Genomic DNA, 27,437 nt, shown 5'->3' on the forward strand with positions numbered 1-27,437 from the left:
TGAGAGCAGCACAGCCGTAGGGCTCCATAGAAAGATAATCCTGCAGGAATGAGGCCCTGCAATTCCAGGTGCAGAGCCCAGCTGGAGCCGGGCATTGAACACTGCAAGCTTTGGTAGCTGTTTCCCCTCTGGTTGCGGAAGCAAATCACACTGGCTGGGTCTATATTCCCTCAGGAGAACACTGACTTACATGTAGTTTAAATCCAAGGTTCCCATCTTGAGAGCAAAGTGGACTCGCCATTCTAACCTACTTGGTCTGGCTTTCTATGGACTTGAGAAACAGGTGATCAGTGTTCAGGCCACAATGACCTTGGAAAAGATGGCAGGTAACAAAGACTGAAAACAGTTCTGAGATCCTGCAGCGTTTGCTCCTGAAATGGGCTGCACGGATCTGAATCTGTGTGACCATTGACTCCTCCAGCTTTAGCAGGGAGAAGCCTTGACAGAGCAATTTAGATAGAGACTGAGGCCCGGGAGCTCACATGCCACTCAGTGCATTAGGCAGGGAGATGCTTGCCAACCTTCACTTCCCACCAACCTACTGCCTCTCCTCCAGCCTCAACATGGCACAGACACCCAGGCCTGGTTCTCCCTTGGGCACAACCCTGGAGTCAGAGCCCAGGCTCCACAGAGGTCTCAGCTCCAGCCTCCTGTCCAGGAATGCACTGAGCCATGACCTTCAGGTTCTCACCCTTTGCAAGAGGCAGCAGAGAAAAACTGCAGCTCAGATAGGCCTGCCAGTTTATTGGTCCAAAGCCAGCCTGTGGAGGGATTCGGCAAACAGCGGGGCTCAAGAGGTTGCTCAGTCCTCCCCATTCCTGAAGCCCAAGGGGAATGGGCTGCTTAAGGCCCAAAGGCCTGTCCTTGGAGCCCCTGGTTTCATTAGATCCCCTGTGCAAGAGATGTAGTCATCCCATATCCCTGGGTGAAGGGAACTGGCTGCCCTTAGCCCGTGAGGGAGTGAGAGAGGCTGTCTGGAGAATCTCCTTGAATCCATATGTCCCTGTTGTTCCAGGTCCTGGGAAGCCTGGATGAACTGTAGTTACAATCTTTAGACCCTCATGAGAATCCTGTATCCTTAGATTTATGCCACCTTCACCCAAGCTAACTTGCATGGAATCCACTACTTGCTGATAAGAATTGGAAAGTGAATCTCTGCAAGGTGGTTGCCTCAATTCTAGATGGAGGCAGAATGGTGGCAGGCAGATGCATTTAGAGAGAGGAGCTCTGAAAAGATGATCTGATGCAAGGTCAGGGAAAGAACAGGTAGAGGAGAAGGCTGGAAGGGGAATGGAAGTATTCGAGTTTGTCTTGTAGATTTTTACTGTTTCCCTGACTAGGGGGCAACCACTACATATGGGGAAACAATCCATGTAAAGTACATGTCTGTATTCTACAATTTTATATCTAAAGATACTGTCCTTTATGCACAGTATAAACATGAACACATTCCCCTCAGGGCAGAGCACAAATCCCCCGCCTCTTACAGAAAATAGAAATAATTATATAATGGTTACATCTGTTTTCTCCTTGTTTTCTTGGCTGTGAGAAAATTTAGGCCTTAACTTTTATGCTTGGTTGCAGTAATCCTTCTTTGCTGAGTCATCATATGTGTATCTTCCTTTCTTCTTAACAGTTTCTGTACTTTCCTTTTTCTATTTGCCTTGATAATTGGTTTGATAGGTGCCTCTAAACTTGAAGTAGTCTCCACTCCTCTGGTAAGCAGAATGGACTTTAATTGAAAATAGAGAATTGGAAAAAGTGCCCTACTGAAAGCCATTTTGTTTTTCAGGTTTCTTCGCAAGGGTACTTGACTCAAAGTTCCAGCAACCGGCATCTGCAGTTGCTGCGGTGTTGTCCAGCTTCACGATGTTTCCGTTGGCCAAAAACGCGCTAAGTCATCTCCCAGTTCAAAGCATTCAGCAAACAATGGCAAGGCAGATCCACCAGAAAAGGACACCTGATTTCCATGACAAATATGGCAATGCTATTTTAGCGAGTGGAGCCACTTTTTGTGTTGCTACATGGACAAAACAGCAACACAAATTGGAAAAAAATGGAACCTGTCCCCTGTTGGCAGAGTCACCCCAAAGGAATGGAGAGATTAGTAATCATCCCAGTTGGTGTGATAATGAATTATTTCAAAACCAACTCATAATTGATGGCAAGTGAAAGCACTGTGTGCCCATTAAAATATGGCATAATTGGAGAAATAAAGTACATTTGAAACCTTCAAAAAAAAAAAGAAAATAGAGAATTGTTCTGCTCCACATCACAAAATTACTCTTGGCATTGGCCCCGGGTGCAGTGCTTGAAGGAGAGTCTCCTGGGATTGAAAACACAGTGATGTGACAGTCTAGGTGTGCTAGAGGCCAGGTCCTGCCCCGTCACCCCTACATTTCCCAGGCCACTTCTCACCCCTGCTCTACAGTCCAGCAGAAGGAGGGTACCTGGGAGTGGCCTCTCCCTACGTTCACTTGACAGATCCATGTGAGGATTTTTGGGGTGTACCCATTCAACAAATACTTATCAAGCACCTCCCAAGTTTAGGGTGCTTTCTCTGGTAGTTCAGATACAAAGAAAAACAGAATAGAAAACTAATTTTAATAAAAACATTTTATTAAGTGGCTTTTGGCACATTCATGAACTATTTTTCAATCTTATTTGGTGAATGGCCTCGAAGTGGAGCTGCAATTCACACTCTCCCCAGTTTCATGCATGGGATCTGCAGCCTTTCAGCTCCACTGACCCTGAGATTGCTACAAACACACATGGTCATGAGCAGGATTGTGCCCCCACAGCATCAGAATCCTGCTCAGAGGAGTGTGTGGTCAGCCTACTGGTTTACGCTGCATCATTTCACCCACAGGGTGTATAACTCACCATTGGGGAGTTTTTCCTCTTGTGTCTACTAATAATGGACCCATTGACCCATAATGGGATGAGGATGTCCCAGGAGGAAGGGAACACTGATCACGGACAGACTGAGACTGATAGTGCCCTGTGAAGAGGGAGGTCAGGAGTCTGCCTGACCTTTTGCCCCCTCAGTGATGCTGGCAGGGGTCATAGCAAATCAGTCCTAAAAGTATGCTGGGAGAAAAGGCTGTCCTTTGTCCTCAAGATTGCCCTGGTGGCTCTAAGGAGGCCACAGCCACTTGGGGATTCCTGGGACTAATCATGGTACCGTGTTGTTATGGAAGCAAAAGGGGTTCCATGGACTGTAACCTCACAGGGTGATCTGATCACAGATTTCTAACTGGGCAGGTCACAGTGAGTAGTCACACTCCAGGCATCTAGTGTTTTTAGTAAAAGGGTTAACACACCTTTGAACTGCCTCTTCTCAGAGCCCTCAAGAGAAACCACCCTCAAGGGAGCTCAGAATCTCTCACCTACCCTGCAATCCATTTTCTGCCTGGCTTTCCTCCACCTTCAGTTTTCTCCCTTCGTTCCCTCCCCACTTCCAGCTGCACAAAGGAAGCTACAAACTGTCCTTCTGAGAGGCATTTTCTCAGGCTGTTTTCTGGCTTTCTGGTGTATCCTCTGTTCGGTTCAGATAAACTTTTATAAACATTCTCTACAGGTTTGGACTTCCAACATGGACATTGGATATTGTGAGGTTTTACAGTAGGTGAAGGGTTTTCTGGTGCAGCACATGAACAACTAAAGACATATTCATGTCACAGATAGGACTGGGTTAGCCATGGGGAGGAATCGAGGGCATCAAATGGTGGCAGCACTTGGACAAAAGGATTGGTTCTCTTAGAGGCTGAGATCTGTTGCTGACTGACACAGATGTGGCCCTCCATGGGTTCCTGTGGCTGACCGCAATGTCCCCTCTGAGAAAGGACAGAGCTAGACTGGGTCCTTTCCATGGTTTGACTGTGACCCAGTGCTATGCTCTTAGGCAAGACAGTGGGTGTCCTCTGCCAAGAACTGAACCAGAAACCCACGTGTCAGCCTCTTTTCACTGCCTAATCCCATAATCAAATCCATCCCTTCATTTTCCTCCCATCCCCACCAAAGAATGAGTCAACACTGGGCATGAGAAAAACATCACTGAATTTTCTTTTAGGGCAGCAGAGAGCTCAGCAGAGCCAAGGAGGGGCTGAGGAACTGCCTCTTCAGGCTGGGAATTCACAGACGGCCACGTAGGAGGAAGAGCAGGAGACATCATTCCAGATCCCATCCTTTAGAAGGATCACACAGTCCTCCCCTGAGCCAAAGTCATTAGGCTCATCCTTCTTCCAGTTGCTATAGGTCAGCCTCCCTCCTGTCACATACACAAACTGGCCTTCGGTCACTTCATCTGTGATGCCCAGGAAGGCATGGTCATTGGCCACGTCCATGATGGCTTTGTTCTCCTCAGCGTTCTTGGGAGTGGCCACGGTGCCCTGGAGCTCAGCACACAGAGCCTTCACTTTGGAAAAAGGCATCTTTTCACCGTTGGTCACATAGAGTTTCTTTCCAGATCTCTTGCCCAAGGAGAAGATTAGCACTGAAATCACAAAGACGGGTGGGATTGACTTGGCCTGGAGCTCAGGCCAGTAGGTGACCACGCCCTTGTCGGGGAGTCAGGACTCTGAAAAGGAGCCCGTGTGCAACCCCCTCAGGTCAGGTCCTAGTGAGGAGGAGCTCCTCAGGGTAGGGAAGGCCCTGGCAGAGCCCCGCCTCTCCTGGGGGAGCCTGTCCTGGAGACAGTCCCCCGGCACAAACTGCTCTAGTGCAGGTGGACAGGGAAACAGGTGTGGGCACCGCTGCCAGGCTTGGACGCCAGGATAGAAAGGGACAGAGACAGCCATCTGAGAACAGTGGGTGCTGAGGAAGGAGCGAAGATTTGGAGGCAGCAGACCTCCATGCAGTCTTTCCTTTGCTGCTTCCCACCTCGGTGATGCTGAATGAATTATCTGTAAATCCTGGACCTATTTTTTCTCACATGTAAATTAAATAAGCATAATGCTCACAAACAGCAATGATGAGGGGACAGAATGAAACCATATTATGAGAAAATGCCAACCTAGCACAGGCCCTGGTATATAATCCGTGTACACAACCGTTAGTTCTCTCCCACCTCCTGAAAGCCCAGAGCGCTCAAGGATCAGGGGAGAGCGGGAACCCAGTGGGGCAGGCAGAGGCTTACATTTTTTGATGCGGTTCAGTTCCGCCTCCAGGCTCCTCAGCTCTCTCTCTAAGTTAGCCAGCTTAGTCTCCGTAACTGCAAAGCAATGGGAGAAGGGCATATATTAAGAAAAAGACCCTATATTCAAGAACAGAGTATTTTTGGGGGGAAAAACGCTTATTAAGAAGTATGCTTATTCTAGAAAAATAAGGAAGCAAAACAATAAAACATAACTGTATTTCTGCCTTCTCAGACATAATTCATAACTCTTATAAACTGTAACTCTGAAACTAGTAATAATAGTAGCAGTAACGGTAACTTGCAAACTATAGCTCTGGATTTTTTTTCTTCACATACTGCTTAAATACTGTAATATTACACTCATTTATACGAAAAGACTGAACTCATTCTCCTTTTTTGAAAAATTTTCTTAATCATGCTTTCATTTCTTATTCCAGGCGAGCTTTTAATATTCTTATAATCATGATGGGCCGGCAGGCAAATATTTATGTGAGGTCATCACTTTTGTTTTGTTGCTACTAATTACTTTATTTCACTTTGGATGAATTTATTCAGTTACTCTATTCATTACTCTATTGCACCAGGAATCTTATGAAGCAGACCATCTTCATGCCACTCTTGTGACAACAGACTTCAACTCAACCCCAGAGGGGACTGGTTTCCTCCCGCTCATCCTAGAACCTGGCATCGGCTGCTCCAGCTGAGGGAGCTGGTCCATCTGCAGGGGCCGCCAGGGGTGGCCAGCAGGGTAGCAAGTCTGTTTTCAGGCACCTGTGGGAATCCCTTCAGGCCCCAAGTAGGACTGGGAAGAGTGAGAGTGCTGGGTCAGGAAGCAGAGGGGAGGTCTGCCAGTGGGGCAGCAGAGAAGGGCCCCTCCTACCTGGCCCTCCAGTTCCCCAGCCAGTCCCCTCAGCCCAGGCCGTGCTGAGATGAGCCTCTTACCTGAACTGTCTCCACGATCTCCTTTTTGGCCCTTCACTCCTGGCGGCCCAGGAGCCCCTCTACTTCCTGGAGGCCCCAGTTTCCCTGGAGGGCCCTGCAAGCCTCGGAGCCCCTGCCCTGTTGGAGGATGAAGGACGTGTGACCCAGTGTCTGTCTCTCATTCTCTTCCTCCGAAACCTCAGCATTAGATTCACGTTGACTCCAGAAACCACAGCAAACTAGTGGTGACCTGAGAAAGAAAGACCTCCTGCCTCCAGCGCCAGCTGCCCGGGCTGCAGATACCGCCTCTTAGGGACAAGCACACACCACCGATTCCTGCGTGGAAAGGTGGGAGCCAGGTCACAGCAGCGTCTTTGTTTAGGAGACAATGACAATGTACAGGAATTATCCTGAGTGATTCATCCCCATCATAATGTAAGGGGAGCCTGCTCATGGCTCTGTCTCAGATCCCTCTGGGGAGTAAAGATTCAAGAAGTCAGACCAGCCTGGGTACCTGGGTCTCCTTTTTCTCCCTTGGCTCCGTCTCTCCCATCTCTTCCCGGGGTGCCATTGGTGACCGGGATGCCACAGGCAATCACTGAGCAGGCCTTCTGGGCATCTTCACAGGTTGTGGGTTCTGAGAAGGACACTGTCACCACACACAGAAGGGTGGGAAGTGATACAAACCACAACATGGTCCTCACCTGGTAGTGGAGAGAGTGAGGGAAAGAATTGCATCTCATCCCGTGTAGCCAACATTCGCTACCACCTCTGGTGTGCTGGCCCCTGTGCTCGGGACACAGACACACCAGCTTTGACTCTGAGTTTCTCCCAGGCTACTAAGGAGACAGATAAGGAAGTTAGAATTCGATCAGTGCTGAAGCCAAGGTAGATGCAAGAGAACTTGGTAGAAGCCCATTCTCCCTGGGCCTCCAGTGCCCCTGTGGGTACAAGGCTTAGAGGGTGAGGCAGGCCCTATGCATGAGAGCCCGCGGGGTCTGGAATTGACCTAACTCTGCTCTTGGTAACCTGGGGCAAAGGCAAGCTCAATGCCTGTGTGAGCCTCGGCTCCTCTCTCAACTCCAGTCTTTTAGGATCAAGCGGGCTTCAGATTTCCTCTTCTTCTCCTTCCTATGGGCCTGAGAGCTAGACTCAAACTGTAGCAGGAAATCCGAGCTCCCACAAGGCCCATTTCTCGGTAGCACCTGGTTTCTGACGTCCATTCTCTCATTTCACATAACAATCCCTTTTACACTTCGGGGTTCACCTAACCTCAGAACCACCGTTGTTTCCCGAAGTCTGTCAATCATTTCATCTGCAGTTTTTACTTTATGACAGGCCCTTGCTGGTGCTCAGGACCCAGAGTGCCTTGAGGCAGGGCTCTGGCCCTCCCAAGGAACCTTCTTTGATCATTGATCCTGGCCACATAAGACTTAAATATCTTTTCTTCCCTTGGTTTGAAGTTTTCTACTGTGAGGCATTTATTTATTTATTCATTTTTGCCAGCCAGAACCCAGGCTCCTAAAATTTCTGTTTATACTGGACCTGGCAGGATTTCAGCTCATTCTTCTTCTCCTGGCAGGCTTCTTTGCATTCTGCCCTTAGGCCCCCAAGCTCTGTATCCCCAACCTGCTGTCAGAGTCCCCTCCAGCCTTTGCTCAAGCTGGTCTCTGTTCCAGGAAGTCTTCGCAGCCCAGCCCCATGGGCCTCTCCCTCTGCTCCTCTCTGGCCACTAATCCCAATGTTGCTGGCCCATAACTACCATCTGCCCTTGCCTACCCTGCGGCTCCCTGAGCCATTCCCTCCCTCCAGGATGCAGTGAGAAGTAGTGAGTTGGAAGGAAACTTTATCACATTTTCTCCACCTTTCCTTTTTCTATCTTCTTTCCCCCTTTCCCTGATTATACCAAAGGCCAAGGTCAGGTTTAAACATACCCCACTTCCATTCTTCCCTTTGACTGAAAAGACCACCCTTTAGTTTGCAGATAGTCAAGTGGATCCAAGAAGAACATAAACGCCACAAGTCAGAGAGAGACAGAGGCCCTGAGTGGGCCTGACAACCCCACCAACGCCCCTGCCTGGACCTCACGAGGATCAAGTCAAGTGGCCAGACTCTTGGCCCAGGACTCCACCTCTGTCCTCCAGAAACAACTTACTAGGGCCTCCTCAGAGCACGAAGGCTGTGGCAGGGAAGCTGTCCTCCAGCCCAGGCCTCTGGCAGATGCCTCAGCAATGTCAGGCCCAATTAGCCTGGCGACCGGAACAGTGCTGGACTGGCCTTCACCCCAAGTTAATAAACAACGATTATTAGAACTCCAGTATACTGGGCAGCTCTCCAGGGCTGATGGTGGGCCCTTCAGCCACACTGGGCAGCTCTCTACTTTAATACCCTAAACTCCTCCTTCTACTGGCCCCTCCCATGCATCCATCTCTATAGCTCGGCAACTGACCCTCTAGAACAGCCATGGGCAAACTACGGCCCGAGGGCCGAATCTGGCCCATTTGAAATAAATGAAACTAAAAAAAAAAAAAAAGACCGTATCCTTTTATGTAATGATGTTTACTTTGAATTTATATTAGTTCACACAAACACTCCATCCATGCTTTTGTTCCGGCCCTCCGGTCCAGTTTAAGAACCCATTGTGGCCCTCAAGTCAAAAAGTTTGCCCACCCCTGCTCTAGAATCACAGCTTCTCAGGCTATTTTCCTGCAGACATTTTTTATAGAAGAGACAAGTATAGACATTCTACCAGACACATGCTCACGTGTGCACTCACACGCACACACATGCACAGGAACACAACTCTGTATCTGTAGTTTACCCTCCATTTCTGTTTAGTCTACTGACAACACTGGCTCCTCTCTTTCCACCCTTCTCATTCAGAACGTTTATCAAATGTCTTCCTTGGGCATGTCACAGGGCTAGGCACAAGGAGAAGTATTTGTAGGTACGTTGCATTCAAAACTGAATGTGGCATTTGCACTAGCTGTGCCAGCCCAGGACACTTCCCTCTGTCTTTGCAGAATTGTTTGTTGTCATTCAGATTTCAGCTTAAATATTATCTCTGGAGAAAGGGTTTTCCCTTACCATTCAACTTTAAGTAGCCACTCTATCAAAACTGTAATTCTCTGCCTGTAATTTATGTCTGCAACATAATCTTTATTTGGTTGCGTATTTAATGACCACGCAATTCCTTAGAACAGAAATCCTGTTCTTCAGCTGTTGTATCCCCACCTAGAAGAGTGCCTGGAAACAGAGTCAATGCTCACTAGACATTAATGGAACAACTGAATCCCCTGCATCATGTCCTCAGAGCAGCCCCCTTGATTTCTCTACCGCTGGCGTGAGCATCTGACACTTTTTCAGTGTTCTTACTTTTCTAAGAACATTTGATTCAGCTCCTTGTCTCCAGGTTCACAGAAGGACCTGCTAAGATAGTGAGCAGAGAAGCGAGACCATGAGGGGGGCAGATACCCGGCTGGTCCGTGGCTCCTCCATGCCTGGGTTTCCAGGGGTGTCCAGTTCTTATCGTCAAAGCCTGATGAAGTCACCTTTTCCAAGTCCCTGACATGACCTTTGATTCCCGCCCTCCCCGAAACTTACACTCACTCTCTGAAGCGCTTAGTCTTATCAAAAAACTCAAAAGGTTTGGGTTTTCCCTGGTGGAGAGCAGGAACTGCTCTTGCTTTGATCTTGCTTTGTGATTGGTGTTTTGACTTCTCAAAAGTCATCAGTCCTGTGTATTCAAGTCCTCATGCCTGTTCGGCAGTCTTCCCAGGTTCCTGTTGTAAAGGAGCCTGCCAGGCACTAAGAGGGGCTCTTTGTAAAGAAGACCCTTCTCAGGGCTGTGTTTCCTGATGCCCTTGACACAACTTTGAAGGGCCAATAGATTCAGAGGACAAGGGGCATTCAACCCATTCAGCAAATGAGCAGACCTCCCAGAGAGGTAGAAATTTGAAACTGAGTGACTACATAAAACCAGGACCCTGAGTGTGTTATAGACTTAGAGGAAGGGGAGCTTGGGACAGAGGGAGGAATGTGCACTGTCAGCTAAGGCATAATAACAAAGCCTTGACTCTGTGCACACATATCCACAAGTCTGTCTTCTCATCGATTGGAGGTTTGAGTGTGTGCTATTATTGTTGTTTGCTATGATTATTATTAATACATTTTTCTGTTCATGTCAAGATGAAAAATTGTTTTTCAAGAGTCTCAGCTCATCACAACCTAGTGCACCATGGGGACATAAAAGCAATGGAGGACCTTACCCTTAACCTAGGATTTGCTCAGATGGAATGAGGTAAATTTGAGTTCATTTTGCAAAAATTGGCAAACCCAGTAGGAAATAAACAGAGTGAAAGCTATAGTCCTCCAGCAAGGGAAATCATCAACAAAATGAAAAGGCAACCCACTGAATGGAAGAACATATTCACCAAGAATACATCTGATAAGGGGTTAATATTTAAAATTTATAAAGAATTTACATGGCTCAACACTTAAAAAGAAACAATTCAATTAAAAAATGAGCAAAGAACCTGAATAGACACTTCTTCAAAAAGGACGTACAGGTGGGCAATAGACGTATGAAAAGATGTCTGTGACAACATGGTTGGACCTGGAGAGTATTATGCTCAGTGAAATAAGCCCGTCAAAGAAAGACAAATACCATATGATTTGTGGAATCTAATGAACAAAATAAATAAGCAAACAAAATAGATGCAGAAAATAAATTAACAGCTATTGGGGGGAGGAGAGTTGAGGGGACTGGTTGAAGAAAGTGAAGGGATTAAGCAAAAAAGTAAACTCATAGACACAGACAATAAGGGAAATGGGATGGAGGGAGGTAGAGGAGGGTGAAGGGGGACAAATGGTGACAGAAGACTTGACTTTGGGAGGTGAACACACAATACCATATACAGATGACATAATATAGAATTGTACACCTGAAACCTATATAATTTTGTTAACCAATGTCACCCCAATAAATTCAATAAAAATTTAAAAATAAAAAAGAAGTAGCCCTTCAAAAACTGCTGACTCTGTGAGACAGATAAATTAATATTTTTAGAAAAACAGTATAAATAAATAAATAAAAATAAATAGGAAATAAAATTAAAAATCAATAAAATAAAAATTAAATAATATATTTAATGAACTAGAATACGGAAATAACTATAGAGCTAACAATAAAACAAAAACTGGTTCCTTGCAAAAAAAATAATAAATTTAGTAAATATGATCATGGTAGTTTGAAATATTATTCTTCATTTGAAATGTCTTCTATCATTGAATTTTATTTTATTTTTTTCTTATCATAGAATTTTATATCCAAGCCCTTTGTAGAGTCTCCTACTAGACAGAGTACATTGAGTAAACACCCTATTGATATTTGGCTTGGCTGTGTGACAGTGAGCAGACATGAAGGGAGCAGTAGCTTTCAATGTGCTTGTAAGTTTAACCTGGCCTCTTCCTGCTTTTCTAATTATGGGTACATATGTTCCTGGTACCCACTAATATCAGAATAATTATATGACGTGGAGTACACACTTACCCACCTGAAAGCCTGAAGTAAAAATTAGCTATGAAGTCCAGCCAAATATTAATAGTTAATAACACAGTCTCTGGAATCTGACTTCCTGTATTTATAGTCCAGCTCTATCAGTAACTGGCTACATGATCTTTTTTTAAATAAATCTTTATTGTTCAGATTATTACAGATGTTCCTCTTTTTTCCCCCCATAGCTCCCCTCCACCTGGTTCTCATCCCACCCCATGCCCTTACCTCCGCCATTGTCCTCATCTATAGGTGTAAAATTTTTGTCCAAACTCTTCCCGCACCCTTCATACCTCCTTCCGCCTGAGAATTGTCAGTTCACTCCCTTTCTATGCTCCCACTTCTATTATATTCACCAGTTTATTCTGTTCATCAGATTTTTTTAATTAACTTAATTTTTAGATTCACTTGTTGATAGATATGTATATGTTGTACCTTTGTTGTTCATAATTTTGATCTTTACCTTTTTCTTCTTCCTCTTCTTAAAGAATACCCTTTAGCATTTCATATAATCCTGGTTTGGTGATGATGAACTCCTTTAGCTTTTTCTTGTTTGTGAAGCTCTTTATCTGACCTTCAATTCTACATGATAGCTTTGCTGGGTAAAGTAATCTTGGTTGTAGGTTCTTGCTAGTCATTACTTTGAATATTTCTTGCCACTCCCTTTTAGCCTGCATGGTTTCTGTTGAGAAATCAGCTGACAATAGTATGGGTACTCCCTTGTAGGTAACTAACTGTTTTTCTCTTGCTGCTTTTAAGATTCTCTCTTTGTCTTTTGCTCTTGGCACTTTAATTATGATGTGTCTTGGTGTGGTCCTCTTTGGATTCCTCTTATTTGGGGTTCTCTTCACTTCCTGGACTTATAAGTCTATTTCTTTCATTGGGTAGGAGAAGTTTTCTGTCATTATTTCTTCCAATAGGCTTTCAATATCTTGCTCTCTCTCTTCTTCTGGCACCCCTATAATTCTGATGTTGGTACGCTTGAAGCTGTCCCAGAGGATCCTTACACTATCTTCATATTTTTGGATTCTTTTTTCTTTTTGTTTTTCCAGTTGGGTGTTTTTTGCTTCTTCGTATTTCAAATCTTTGACTTGATTCTTGGGATCCTCTAGTCTTCTGTTGGATCTCTGTATATTATTCTTTATTTCAGTCAGTGAATGCTTAATTTCTGACTGGTCCTTTTCCACTTTTTTGGCATTCTCATTAAGATCCTTGGAGGTCTCACTAAGTTCCTCAGAGGTTTGTAGAAGATTCTTGAGTAACCTTATAACTGGTTTTGAACTCTAAATCTAGTAATTTGCTTTCCTCCATTTCTTTCATTTGTGACATGTTTCTTTGTCTCCACATTTTGGCTGCTTCCCTGTGTTGATAGAGTGGCTTTGTGTGGTAGGTGTCCTATTGGGCCCAGTGGCTCAGCCTCCTCAATCACCTGAGGTAGACACCCTTGGTGCACCCCTTTGTGGGCTGGGTGTACAGTCTTGTTGTAGTTAAGCCTTGATTGCTATTGGTATCCCTGGGAGAAAATGACCTCCAAGCCAATTGACTGCAAGGACCTGCTGTGTCTATAGTGGAAGAACTGCTGTGCTGGAGACACTCTTATGGGGCAGGACTTGCTTCAGTGGGGCTTTGGTGCTCACTGAGTCTGCCTCTTGAGTGTGTCACTTATGGATATGAGGAGTTCAAATCTGGTATCTGACCACTGGGTACACTGGCTCTTGGATCTCCAAGGAGGTGCAAATTCAACTACTGTGTGAGTCTGCCCTGCAGGAGCTACCGCGAGATCTGCAGATTTCTCCTCTGTTTGGGGTTTGGAAATTTTGGAACTCTCTGACCCAGCTGCAGTTTGTTAGGTTAGGCTGCAAAAGGGCAGGTGATTCATTTGCGCACAGCTTGGGTGGGGTTGTAAATTGATTGGGGCAGGGTCTCAGAGAATCACTGGGACAGAGCGAACAGCGATGGCTGTCATCAGCCGTCTCCGTGACTCCGTGCATCTCCACGCATCTCCGTGTCTCAGTGTCTTCGCATCCCCGAGTCCCCGAGTTCCACACCCCCACAGTAACAATGATCCCTGGGAGCAGTTCTGCAAGAAAGCCACCCTCGCTTTCTGACCCGATGCCAAACAGTCCACTTTCTTCCTGTAGGAGTCTCGGTCCCTAGAGTCTTGCCAGAAATGAGTTCAGTACAGTCGGGATCTTGTATCTCCCAACTGAAAAAAAACCATGCACCCAGGTGCAGCCCGGTTCGCACACCTCCATACCTCTGCTCTTGGTGCCTCCGCACCTTCTACCCAGCCTCAATGCACTTTTTTCTTTCCTTCTAGTTGTACAACTTCCACTCAGCCAGCTTTCCCGTGGTTCTGGATGATCGCTGTTTTGTCTTTTAGTTGTAGTTTTAATGTGGTTGTGGGGGGCGGCACATACAGATAGATACTTTATGCTGCAATCTTGTGGCTACATGATCTTTGACAAATCACTTTAATATCTACTTTCATCAATATTCTTATTTGTAAATTGGGGATAATAGGGCTAAAGAAGATGACATGAGTTAATACAAGTATAGTGCCTGGCACACAGTGTGATGAGAGTATCAGCCATTAGACCAAGTAAAGTATATCTTAGAAATGCAAGGATGGTTCAATATCAAAAAATGAATCCATGTAACTCACTAATCCTATCTAATAAAAGAGTAATATGTAAATTAACCATCACTCTGTGACAAAGATGGTGATTCCCATAGTGGCAGGGGCAGAATGCTGGTGGTGTAGCCCCTGCAACGTGAGCCCAGTGTCAGTGCCTCAGCCGTATGGAGGGAGGGGAGCAGGGGGCCTCAGGCCAGAGGCCAGGGCGAGAAATGCTGGGCTCACAGTGATGCGAGCCCAGTGTCCCTGCCCCGGCCGTACAGAGGGAGGGGAGGGGAGGAGCCTTGAGCCAGAGGCTGAGGCAAGGGATGCTGGCGTCATTGCAGGCCGGGCTGAGGAACCCCCCCCCCCATGCACGAATTTCATGCACTGGGCCTCTAGTTCAATATATAAGAAGTTTAAGAGTCTTACTGCAGATATATACAATCTTAACATTTGAAGTTTACCTGGTGTCAAAACTAATACATGGTCTCAAAATTCTTCTTACATTTTCTTCCTGCAATGAAAACTTTCTAGGGTTGATTTAAAACAGTCCAAATGAATTGTCCTCCAGTTTTGTCATTAAGATCTCAGTTTCATCTCTGATTCATCATTACTCTGGCCATAGAGTGCTGACTTCTTGAAGTGAAAGGTGGGCAGGCCTTCTCTCTTATTGCTTTCCACATGTGGGGTGTAGAGAAAATGATGATTCCAATAGTAGACAATACCTGCTCACAGGAGGAACCACATGTCAGTGGGGACAATGCTGCTTCTTGGCCCACCCTGACTGGTTGTTCAGTCCCTTTGATTACAAATGACAACCCTTCTCAAGAGCTAGTTCTTCAGACAAGGGACCCTATAAGCCTCTAGCTGCATGTTTCCTACCGTCCATATCGCGTCAGTGGACATTTCAATTCATTGTCTCTTGTTCTTTGAGCCCCTGTGTCCCTGCTTTAAGGGAAGCAACCTGCTCACAACCAGAATTTAAACCCCAGCTCACTTCCATGACATTGGCATTCACACAGCCCCAGAGAAACTCCATACAATTGATGGAAATCCACATTACCTCCAAACACTCTTGTTCCCAGCTCTATTCTCCCCTTTCTCCATCTCCCCATGCCTCAGAAAGATCAGTCCATCTACTGGTTTAGTACTTCAGTAATTTTAGAACTGGATATAATCCCTCTATTTCTACATTAGGTGACTTAATTGAGGAAGGTGAAGCAATTGAGCATCCCTACTTGCAAAGATTATGAAGAGGACAGTACCGTCTCCTCCTTTAGGGAGTGAAGAAGAAGAGATAATTTCTACCCAAGGTGCATCAGCCTTCTTTCCTCTATTTATTCCTCCTTATACTGACCATGGGGGTAGGAATTACTAAATCACTCATACTGAACAGCCCCCTCCTTACAGGTTCCATAGTGGGGTCCCTGGGGCATTTCTCCAATCTTAAAAGATGAGGCACTTAAAGCCTCTCATTCTTCCCTGTGGGCTCCAGATGCTGGCACCCAGGAATTTGAAATGACTCAACCCATATTAGACATCAGTTTAGTGTTATTAGACTAAAGGAAATGCCAAAAATAATCTGATACAGTTCAATACTTGTTAATGATTAAAATGAGTTACGACAAACTAAGAAAAAGAGGGAAGTTCTTTTCCTTGATAAGAGGTATCTGTCAGACTTAAAATAAGCAATATTTTCAATGGTGAAATATTGGAAGTGTTCCCATTTATACATTCAGGGCCACCCAAAAAACATAATTTATCATTGAGGGTTTTCAACAATATATAGGGTCTCCTGGCACCTTTAAATATATAAAAATTATATATAAGAAATGTAAATATCATAATGGATAGGAAAAATTTCTGTCATTTGTAAATACAATCATATACTTGTAAAATATAAGATAATCAATTATATTAGAAATATTAGGAGATACATGAGAATCCAAAAAGATGGCTGAATATAAGATCAATAAAAAATAGCCCTAGCTGGTTTGGCTCAGTGCATAGAGTGTCGGCCTGCGGACTCAAGGGTCCCAGGTTCGATTCCGGTCAAGGGCATGTACCTTGGTTGTGGGCACATACCCAGTAGAGCGTGTACAGGACGCAGCTGATCGATGTTTCTCTCTCATCGATGTTTCTAACTATCCCTCTCCCTTCCCCTCTGTAAAAAAAATCAATAAAATATATTTTTAAAAAAGGTCAATAAAAAATAAATCAATAGTTTTCTCATAAACCATCAATAATTAATTTAAATGTGATAAAAATAATATAGTAGCAATAGCAAATAAAACCATAAAATAAGTAAAAAATAAATCTAATAAGAAATGAGAAAACATCAATTTTTGGAGGCTTAGACTGTTGATCTACAAAATAGGAAAAATATACTTCTCCTGCTTGCTCTTTTGAATTTTTGGGAAGGCTCAATAATTTGTGTGCTGGGACCTAAGCACATGTAACAATGTGACCAGATTAAAAAATTGCCATTCATGAAAGAATGAGAAATATTTCTGCTCATTCCCATCTGGCTTTGTGGGTTTTGATCCAAAGCTCTCTCTTGCCTAAGAAAAAGAATTATATGCAGTGAGGAAGAGCATTAGAAGATTTGAAAGTGGAAGAAGTGAGGACCTTTCTGAAGGTGGGACACATATGTGGTTGCCTCCTCAAGCCAGTCGAGACGTGATCCCATTCCCACAGAGCACTGGGACATGGTCCCATTCCTTGCGGACCTGAGACTGGGGTGGCTCACCACGGCCTGGGACAGAGCCATGACTAGGGAAAACATCCAGGTGGCTCAGAAGGAAATGAGCACATGAAATCACCACCCGAAATGGATACATAGACTTAGAGGAGGAGTTATCTTAATGCCAGCCACCAACACGGATGTTCTCCCAGGCGTTTTCTGTAGCTCCTCATTCACCTGTATAACTTATGAGTGAAGAGCAGGTTGCCCTCTACTCAACAAAGAAAGCATAACCTGAGATTGAATTTTCCATTTTTTTAGGTAAGTTGGGGCTCAGAGCCAGTTAAGTTGATTTATAAAAATACAGAAATGTGATGTTTCTTGGAACCAGAGCAATGGAGACTGGTGTTAACACATTCAGGATTTATTTAAATCATCTCTGTTCAGTAAGAGAGTAGGGTGGTTATGTGTAAGATCTTCAGGTCCAAGTAGATGGGTTTGAGTCCAGTCTCTGCCTCTTGCTCCATGTAATAAAACTCAAAAACATTTAACTTCTCTAAGTTTTAGTGTCCTCAGATGGAAAATAATGATGATCCCATAGCATTGGGTAAATATTAAATAATATTTATTTGCTAAAATGCTTGCCAAAGTGCCTGGTACATAGCATGTGCTCAATAGATAGTCAATGGTGTGATGAGTGGTGTGAACTCCTCATGATATCTGAAGTTGTATGGAGATACTAGTATGTCCATCAGCAGGAAGTTACTTGGGTTATGTCTGGGGTGGGGTTAAGATCTTCTCTAGAGGTCTAGGCTTGCTGCTTTTAGGTCAGGGAGTTGAGTTGGTACCCCAAGACTCAAGAAAGTGGATCATATATGCCAATCACTATAGTGGGTTGGCCTTCATCATGCTGGGACACCAGCTGGCTCTCTGACCCCATGGGAAGACTGACCACATGGGTCCTCAGAGGCCACAGACTGACAGATAGTCCCCAAATTTGGAATATCCCAGAAGTCCACCTGTTTCTATCATATGCTTTACCAGAACTGCTAAATCGATGAGATGGGGCAGGGAGTGGGCTGCAGAGAAAGAGTAGAGAGAGCCAGGAAGCAGGCACCCTCTGTGTGATTTTGGAGGGACCTTCCATCCCAGGACCTCACTGTTACCACCTATAAATGAAGGAACTGGACAAGAGGAGGAAGAAAGAAGTCTCTGTCTCTCGACAAAGGGCAAAGGTCGCAGTGGCTGCCTAGAGTGCAGTGCTGAGAAGGAGCTCCAGGGGGCATGTCAGATTGATTAGTGATCAAAGGGGAAGAGCGAGGGCCCTTATGGGGAGTAGAGTGGCTAAGAATGCCTCCAACTGGAATAGCCACAGATAAATGTTGTTGAAAAGGATATACAGGGGAATCCACAGGTTGGCGGCTGAAAGCAAGGTGGGACCCTATTCTCCTGCGGCCTTGATGCCTGCTCAAAACTCACAGATGGTCAGTCGGTATTGATGGCAGCTCTTGTCATTCCACTGCCCATCTGTGTACATCTCCACACACTTTTCTTTGCCCCGACCCCTGGGCTCCCCAGGGTACCATTTGGTGTAATTTACAGGAGTGTCATCCAGGTAGTGGAAGACTCCAGGGGTGGGGCTCTCAGTCAGGCCCAGGTAGGCGTAAGTGTTGTGCTTCTTCACGATGCTTGCAATGGCCTCATTCTCTTCTGGACTCTCCGGGGCTGCAATGCTGCCACCAGCTCTGCTACATGACTCTCTAATGGCATCAAAATTGGCCGTCTGCCCATTGGTGGCGAAGACCTTCTCTCCCACCATCAGCATGGAACCCTGCAAACTGAGGACTGAGAGCAGAGGAATCTGGGTCAGACCACTGGCCTCTTTGTTTCACTTGGGCTCTCTGCCTTTATATGCTCTCCAATCTCTTCACCTCTGCCTTTCTGTCTTCCCTCTGTCTTCCAATCCTAGTCTTTCTAAATGCTCCTCTGTGCTCTCATCATTCTGTTCATTGACTCATGCATTTAACAATTACTTATTAACTGTCTTACTATGTGCCCCAAACTGCAATTTCTGGGATTCAATGGAAATCAAGACAGGCAGAGACCTTGCTTTTCCATGACATAGGGAGCTAATCTGTGTCTACCTCTGTCCCCTCTGGGCCATCAAAGACATCAGAAAAGGAAGCATCATTATTTTCCCTAAGACATGCATATCCACAACTGTTTGTCAAGTTGCTAAGTTCTGGAGCCTGGTACTGAGGATGAGGGGAACGTATGGGAGACCCCCTGTCCTGTAAGGCCCTAAGCGGTCACTTACCTCCCTTTGACTGCAAGATTTGATGTCTGAGGTCTTGGAGTGTGGTTTGGAGCTCCTCATCCAGATAAGCTGGAAGCCCTGTAGAGAGAACCCCATCCAGAATGAGGGCAAGCCAACAGGGTGTGATACCAGCTGCGAGCCTGGCATTCTTCCCTCTACTTGTCCATACCCACTGCCCAGGCCCCAAGTCGCAAGGGTCCACTATCTTGGAGTGTGTTTCCACACTCCCTATACACTTGTCCTTTCACACAGCCTTGCACCTGCAGAGGCCTCTCCGCTCTCCTCTCCTGCCACAGCCTTTGATGGCTGTGTGCCCACCTCTGTGGGTTTTTCTGGTTTCTGGGCAGAGCCCCTCCCCAGGGCAGGTGTGGTTCTCTGTGCACTCTCCTGAAGGACCTGGATTACTACTCAGCGCTTCGGACTTTCCCTCTGCATGTGGGGCTCCCAATCACACCATATGCTTGGATCTTTAGTCCACGTACCCCCTACACCTTTCATAATTCCTCTAGTGCCTCACCCCTAGGAACTGCCCCCCCAGGGCTACCCATTTCCCACACCCAACACCGTGTGCCTTCTCTATGGCAGCCGTGATGCATGGAGCACTTACAACAGCCATCGGTCCCTGCATTGTGGCCTACCACCCACAACCTTTTGATGTCTCTCCTCAATCTCAGATTCTCTTATTAGGTTGAGCAATATGCCCTTGGGGGACCTCCACGGTTCTGTCTGATCCCCATCCTCCCTCATGTGACAATCACATGGGCACTGTGCCCGTGTTGCCACTGCCTGCCTTCCCCACCTTGCTCACCTGGAGGGCCCCTCTCACCAGGTTCTCCTTTATCTCCACGCTCACCAGAGATGCCAGGTGCTCCAATCAGCCCATCACGCCCTGGAGGGCCTGGCATTCCTCCAGGGGGGCCCATGGGGCCTGCAGAGAGAAGGCGACATGGACGCATGGTATTGATCATTCACAACAGGGTTGGACTCACGTGACGGGACCTTCATTATCGACCAGGGTGAGTCATCTATCAGTACATGGGCACTCTGAGGAGAGACCCTCCAGGGCTGCTCTAAGGGCTCTGGGAAACTCCCACCATGCCTCACCATCCAGCTGACCCTTATACCCCCTCCAGAGCCCCAAACACCCTGGGCTCCTGAAAACAGGTCACTGTCCCTCAGCAAAGGCAGGGGTCTCCCAGCCAGTACCTGGAGGTCCGGGGTCTCCTTTGACACCATCTCTCCCATCTCTGCCTGGCAGGCCGTGGGATCCCGGAGTGCCAGGGATGCCTGGGCTTCCAGAACAAACTTCCTTCAGCTCACACTCGATGCCAGAGACCACCAGCAGGATGAGGGTGAGGGCCAACGGGCACAGCAACATGGCTCCTGCTCCAGCTGCTCCTCCTGCAGAAAGGAAGAGCTGTCAGCCACCTGAAGCAGGTGCAAAGGTATTCCCTCCCCTCATACAGCTGAGCCTCCAGGCCAGGTACAGACAGGAGCTCTGGGAGGACCCAAACCATCCTTGGAAACTCCCAGCATCATCTGACATCTGACACGGTCTCATGCCCCATTGCTCTGCATGAGGTGGTGTGGTGCCTGGGCAAGTGAGGAGTACATGGTAGAGAGCTCTGGAGAGCCAGAGGACCTGGGTTCTAATGGGGTCTCTGCACCCTGATGGATGACCACGGTGAAGTGACTCTACCACTCTTCATTCAGCTGGAACTTCCATGCCTGGAGACAAGCCTGCCCTGCCCTCCCAGGCTGCTGGGAGGAGCGATGTGGTCACTCACTCCATCTGCCCCTGATGCTCTCAGCTACCCTCTTCTCAGGTTCTAAGGGATCATGTTCCTGAGGATAAATGAAGATGACCAGCGTCCATGGCCAACCCACTCCAAGATGGCCAATGATGGGGAGACCCCCCCTCCTGCTCAGGCGACCCCTACTTGTCAGACTTCTCTGCTCCCTGTCAGGTCTCGCTGAGTTCCTGGTGGGAATGGACCTGGCTGAGGAGCCCAGCAAAATATGAGAAGGTGACTGCTGGGCTGGTTCCCACCGCCTGCAACCTTTGGGGATGGGGCAGCACCAGGGGATGGGGCTACACTCACCCACACAGAGCCCACGTGGATCTCTGCCTCCAGCTCAGAGTGGAGGGTGGGCAGCAGCATTTATATGGAGGTAGATGAGCATGCTTCCTCTCCACGCTGGAGAGGCTCCTGTCACAAGGGCCTCCACTCCGGGGAGGCCAGCTGGAAGCAGCCATCTGTTTACACAGCGCATTTCCTCACGGGCACTCAGCATGGAGGGGCACTTAGGAAGCCTGCAAAGAGCAACTGCAGGTCTGAAGAAGGGACACTCCCCTCCACCAGTTTCCAAGCAGTGCAGGACGAGGGCACTCACCCCGGGCCCGGTAAGGCACGTGGCAAGGAAGCCCTCCCCTCTGGCCGTGGCGCCCACCCTGGCTGGTGACACACCCACCGGCAAGCACCACCAGCCCCTGAATGCCCACCACCAGGAGAGAGCATCCCGAGGATGGGCTCTTCCCAGGAGAGCAAGGGGGCAGCTCAACCACCAGGTGTATGTCCATGGGACCAGGCCAGTCCCAGAGCCTCCTCAGCTTGGAAGGGTCCATGTGGTTCCAGGCAGTGCAAAGGCCCTGGCTCAAGCTAAGGGTGGCCAGGCTGACCTGGAACAAACGGCCTGTCCCAGGGTGTGTCCAGCACTCAGCCCCCCAGGCCTCCCCACTCCTGCTTCTAGAGCCTGCGGCTGAGGAGGAGGATGCATGGCTCAGAGTCACAGGTAACGACTGTGGCATCACAGGTCATGCACGTCCCCTTGCTGGGCACTGGCAGGTTCAGCTGTGGGGAGGCAGGCAGAGCCTGGAAGTCACAGGAGAGCCGCAGCTTCTGCCTTTGGCAGTGGGTGATGTCTGATAATCTGCAATGCTGATGTCCTTAAGTGGTGGAATCGTAAACAAAGCCCTAATTGATGAGATCCCCTATTCAAGCCACTTGATTAGGAGGGAATCTCACATTGTAGGGTTGGTGACAGTGGGGAACCAAGACAAGAAAACATTGCCATGCTGACTTGTAAGTGGTTTGAAAAATCTCAAGGTCCTCAGGAAGAGCCGGAGGACTTTTGGGGAGTGGGAGCTCAGCTGATGGAACCCCGCTCCTAGGGACAGGAAGCCAGCCAGAGCTACTTGGAGCGCTGAGTGCTTCAGCTGCCCAGCAGCTGCCAGCCACGTGCCCTAACGTGGGTGCCGGGCCAGGTGGATGGAGGAGCCACGTGGATGGAGGAGCCAGGTGGATGGAGAGCAGGCTGGGTCAGTGGGGAGCAGTTCCAGCAAAAGGACTTCAGCAGGACTTCGGGGAGGCAGGCGGCTGCACAGGTGACTGACCAGGGAGGGACCTTCTAGGGCCGATTTTGAAGGATCTGGAGAGGCAGCTGCGATGTCGGGGGCCATGTGCTTGGTGAGGAGGGTGTGGATTCAGGAGCCAGACACACCTGAGTTGCAATTTGGTGCTGCCACTTATTACCCAGGTGGCTTGGTCAGATCATATAAACGTCCAGCCTTGGTTTACCCTTTTTGTTATTATTTTGAAGGAATATCAAACTTAGAGAAAAGTTGCAAGTATGGTACAGATTTGTTTTTTCTGAACCTGTAAGAGTAGGTGGCCAATATGATCCTCCATCATGCCAGAACTTCCTTATATTTCACATAAATGTTTTTAATAAATATGTTCTCCTATACAACTGCAATATAACCATCAAATCAATAAATTAGCATGATTCAGATATTATTTTTATTAAAAAGCGATATAGTATCATGGGGTATTTTATTTAAACATGTAAGTTACCTAGTCATTGTTTATCTAATCATTGACGTCACTCACATAGCTTAATGGCAATATATAAACACGTGTCATACACAATTCTAATGAAATGACTATGCAATTAGCTACCTGGCCTTCCCTCCTCCTTCGTCCTCGGTCCCACCCTCTCCCTCTGCAACCTCTCTAGGAGCACGCTGCACACACAGAACCGAGGCTGCTTTCCAGGGCTCTCTCCCTTTGGTCACAATTTTTCTCTCATCGGGAGTGTTCTGACTGTCCTTTCTGACACACACAAAAAAAGAGGGAAGAAGAAGAAGGAGGAGGAGGAGGAGGAGGAGGAGGAGGAGGAGGAGGGGAGAGAGAATATTACCCAGGTCTCCTGGAATCCACTTTAATTTCTCTGCCATAATATTCCCACAGTCAGGGGGGTACGTTCACTTTAATTGTACCTAAAGACAAAGGGATAAACAAGGTAATTTACTGCTTATATGTGGATCAAGGTCTAATTTCAGGAATCTAGGGGGCAGCTCAACAACATGAAGGAAAAGAATTGAGCCTGTTATTCCCTGATACTATCAACACACTCAATAAATACATACATATTACACTGCTGCCTTTCCAATGAATGGCATTTCATTAAAAAAAAACATAATAATTAAATCGATTTCTGGTACCTAAAAATGACAGTTCATTTAAAAATGCACATTACTTATTTTTCTCTTAATTTTTTTTTTACCAGCACAGCCTTCCCACCTTCCTCTCTGCCCTCAGCACGTTCAGTACTGGCCTGTTGCCTTCCGAACGCCAGAGAAGCACATCGTGTTTCAGGTGTTTTTAACTTTATTGACGTATAACTGACCTAACAGTGAAGTTTAAGTGTAGGTGTTGACTTATGACACACATATGGTGAATGAGTCCCACAGAGTGTTAATACCTCATCATCTCCAATAATTACCATTTCTTTTTTGTGGTGAAAACATTTACAATCTACTCTCAGTAATTTTCAAGTTGATGTCTGTGTGGCTTTTGTGTCTGGGGGCAGGGTATGTGTGGAGGGCATGTATGAATCATATTAACTCTGTGCATGTGTCCATGTGCGTCTGTGTTAATAATGTCTGGATGTGTGTCATGTCTGTGTGTGTGTGTGTGTGTGTGTGTGTGTGTGTGTGTAGTGGCCAGTCCCCAAAGGAGGGGCCATTAGCCCTGGAAAGGGGTGCCGTCTGGCTATGTCTGACCTCCCCACCCCCAGGAGCAATAGGGAGGGCACCGGCAGCCTTGCTGGGTGAGTCATGGGGACCACGCCCACCTAGAGGCCCACTGTGATCAAGGTGAAGAGGTCAGTCCTGAACAGGGATTGCAGAGCCCAGAGAAATGAGAGGCTGCGCCGTGGTGGGGACTGGCACCTGGAGCCGAAGGGTCCCGGGCCTCATGCAAGGACTGGCTCCCAAGCCTGCGACCCTCCCCCAACAAGAGGAGTATTTTAGACTCAAAAATACCCTCTTCCAGACCCACGGAGCCTGATGCGAATCTTTCCTCCCCACCTCAGAGGTGCCCAGCCATCCTCCCCTCTCCCATTGAGGGCACCAGCCATTATTACAGCAAGGCGGGCTGGGGAGGGAGCGCACAGAGAATTCACACACATGCCAAGTTCCACTCCGTGCTCAACTGGGGCTCTGCTCCTCATTGGTAATGGTGACCCTGCAATGGCCTCAGTTCTTACATCTGTAAAATGGGCATGAGGACAGCTCCTAGCTGGGGGACAGTAGTTACAAACACTGCATGGGCTGGCGTTCATGTGCATGATCCTTCCCCCCTGAGAAAGTCCTTTTCTAGCAGAGGAGAAGGAGGGAGCACTCCCTGGGACAAGAGAGGGCACCAGTCACCACAGCCCTGAGAAATCTAGTCAGACTGAAGAACAATTGTAACTGGACTGGCCTGTTCTGGGAAAATGGAATGTGGAGGACGGAGTCCTGACCTCTCTCCCAGGGTCTCTGAATGGCCTCATGTATCCTTGGTGAGGAAGGGAAGTTCCTGAGCCCTGGGGCTGATCCCCACGGAGCACCCAGAACTCCCAAGAGGGAGCCCCTCCTCTATCTCACAGGGAGCGTGCGAGTCAGCTCTGCTCTCTGGTGTCCAGATGAAAAACTGCAGCCACAGAACGTGCGGCCAATGTCACACATCACCCCCTGAGGGCTCCTTGGTATCAGGTGCTGTGATAGGCTAGGAGACACAGCTTACCCTCTGCCTCCAGGCTGTATCCACCCCCCCCCACCCCCCTACCCCTCCCCACCCCCGCTTCCCCTGCTTCCCCTGCTTCCCCTGCTCACCCATGACTAGTCTGATAGATACAGTCTCTGCCCTGAGCCAGGGCCCTTCTGGCTCATGGTCCCTATTTGTCCACAGAAGCTGGTTCGGTACTATGTATCTGGAGAGGCCTAATGGGAACCCTGTCTGTTCCTGAGCCCCTGCTAGGTCCCAGGCACCAGCTGGTAGCTGCTCTACATCTACCATAGCTCCCCCAGACTCACTGGGAGGAAGGCTCTGTGTCAAGTCCCTTTTCCTTCCAGGTGTGGAGATCCACCGGCTAGCTACTGCCCAAGACTCTGCTTCTGTCCTACGTCCCTAAGTAACTGTTTAATTCTGAAGGTGTCAGCCTCTTTCTTTGACCTCTCAGCCCCGCCCTCCTTTGGAGGTTAGTGCCAGTCCACCCTGGGAAGTTTCCCCAGCACCAACATCTCATTTCTCCCGCTGCCCAGCCCTGGTAACCACCATTCAACTGTTTCTGTGAGTTCAGCTTTTGTAGATTCCACAAGAAGTGAGGTCATACAGTATTTGTCTTGCTCTGTCTGAAGGCTCATTCAAGGTGTTGCAAATGGCAGGATTTTCTTCCTTCTCACGGCTGAATAATATCCCAATACCACATCTTCTCTGTCCATTCATCCACTGACGAACTCTTAGGTTGTTTCCATGTCTTGGCCATTGTGTCATCCTGCTTCCTACTCTGTGCCCGGGTCATACCCACTCCACCAGATTTGTCACAGGTGAAAATTTCTTCTGAAGTTCCCACCCCAAGCCTTTCAACCCAACCACTACTGAGCCTGTAATTCTTTCACCCAGTCTCCTCTCATTCCCCCACTCCTCCATCCACTACCAACTCCAAAATACCCCTCGGGCTAAGCTCCCACCTCCCCATCCTTGGCACACACCTCCTGAGTCCCTCCCCGCCTGATGTCACCTTCTTCTGGCACCTCTGGGAGATGGGATCTGCCATCTCATTGCCATCCCACGGTCACTCGCCGTGTTGAACCACTAAAATGTGTATAAGTCCTCAATAGTCAGAGCTTTAAAAAACACCTCTGTTGAATGGCTGTAACTTACATCTCTGGGCTCCTGAGCCTGGCACAAAACCTAGCAGAGGGCGAGTAGGACCCTCATCTCTTGCAGGACTTCTTTGCAAGGGCAGCTCAGAGAGGCAGGAGAGACACACACACTTAGAATTCGTTCGCTGATATGACCAGTGTCCTACATTCACACCTACTCTGTGCCAGGACAGGTACGAAATGGCCAACAAAGCAGGCAAGGCCAGAGCTCAAGAGTTTCTAGTCCTGTGGGCCAACAGGCATAACCAAGCAAGCACTGACTTCCCTACAGAATCATGGCCTTTGACATAATAGATGATATTTTTAAATTTTGTTTTCTAGTTGTTTATAGTAGATATTAGTGGCCCAGTGCACGAAATTCATGAGCAGGTAGGGTCCCTAGGCCTGGCCTGAGATCAGGGCCATCTTCCCTGGCTGCCAGCAGCTGGCCCCACCCCCCACCATCACCCACTCCTGGTTCCCCAGTCGCCATCAGGCAATCAGAGCCTGCCGGCCAGGGGCAGGGGAGAAGGAAGAGGGACCGAGAGGTTGGCCTGCAGGCCCCGATCAGGCCATCAAGGCCTGCGGGCTGGGGGCAGCTCCTGCATTGAGCGTCGGACCCCTGGTGGTCAATGTGCATCATAGTGACCGGTCATTCCGACGTTCAGTCCATTTGCATATTATCCTTTTATTATATAGGATACACATAGCCCATGGACATGGGCAATAGAGTAGCGAAGGCCTGGGGGTGGGTAGGTAAGGGCTAGGAAAAGGGAAGTGAGAGGGGGAAATGGGAAATATCTGTAATACTATCAACAATAAAAATATATTTTTAAAAAAGATACTCATCACATTTCTAGTCACATGTTTAATGTCTCTTTCCCATTATTCAAGCTTCAAGAAGGTAGAAACGCAATCTTGTTTCTTTATGTGTTCCCAGCACCAAGATCAGTGCCTCACACATAATAATCATTTGTTGAAAGAGAAGGCATGAATAAGGACAACTTCCTTTTTCT

At 47.5% G+C, this 27,437-nt stretch overlaps 2 protein-coding genes and 1 pseudogene across 3 annotated transcripts; 1 reads left to right on the forward strand and 2 right to left on the reverse strand.

The window, feature by feature from the left end:
* The first annotated feature begins 1,769 nt into the window (after window positions 1-1,769).
* On the forward strand, window positions 1,770-2,244 carry LOC139021589 (cytochrome c oxidase subunit 7B, mitochondrial-like; annotated as a pseudogene).
* A 1,818-nt stretch (window positions 2,245-4,062) lies between these two features.
* Window positions 4,063-8,234, reverse strand: LOC139021590 (mannose-binding protein A-like). The gene is made up of 5 exons (XM_070431964.1): window positions 8,214-8,234; window positions 6,573-6,762; window positions 6,080-6,196; window positions 5,138-5,212; window positions 4,063-4,495 (listed from the first exon to the last, which is right to left on the reverse strand). Exons 2-5 carry the CDS (start codon window positions 6,751-6,753, stop codon window positions 4,122-4,124), a joined length of 747 nt encoding a protein of 248 aa, XP_070288065.1. The 5' UTR covers window positions 6,754-6,762; window positions 8,214-8,234; the 3' UTR covers window positions 4,063-4,121.
* Window positions 8,235-17,318: 9,084 nt separating this feature from the next.
* Window positions 17,319-21,354, reverse strand: LOC139021591 (pulmonary surfactant-associated protein A-like). Of its 2 annotated transcripts, none has more exons than XM_070431965.1 (5): window positions 21,335-21,354; window positions 20,439-20,633; window positions 20,041-20,160; window positions 19,233-19,310; window positions 17,319-18,760 (listed from the first exon to the last, which is right to left on the reverse strand). In XM_070431965.1, the coding sequence occupies exons 2-5, from the start codon at window positions 20,608-20,610 to the stop codon at window positions 18,384-18,386; spliced, it is 747 nt and encodes a 248-aa protein (XP_070288066.1). In that variant the 5' UTR covers window positions 20,611-20,633; window positions 21,335-21,354; the 3' UTR covers window positions 17,319-18,383. The 2 variants fall into 2 exon arrangements, with proteins under 2 accessions (XP_070288066.1, XP_070288068.1); XM_070431967.1 differs by lacking the exon at window positions 21,335-21,354 and adding an exon at window positions 21,173-21,192.
* Between the last annotated feature and the right edge of the window lie 6,083 nt (window positions 21,355-27,437).

The sequence above is a fragment of the Myotis yumanensis genome, unplaced genomic scaffold (assembly GCF_028538775.1).
Source record: "Myotis yumanensis isolate MYYU_CA2020_CCGP unplaced genomic scaffold, mMyoYum1.0.hap1 SCAF_13, whole genome shotgun sequence".
In the NCBI taxonomy this organism is placed as follows: domain Eukaryota; kingdom Metazoa; phylum Chordata; class Mammalia; order Chiroptera; family Vespertilionidae; genus Myotis; species Myotis yumanensis.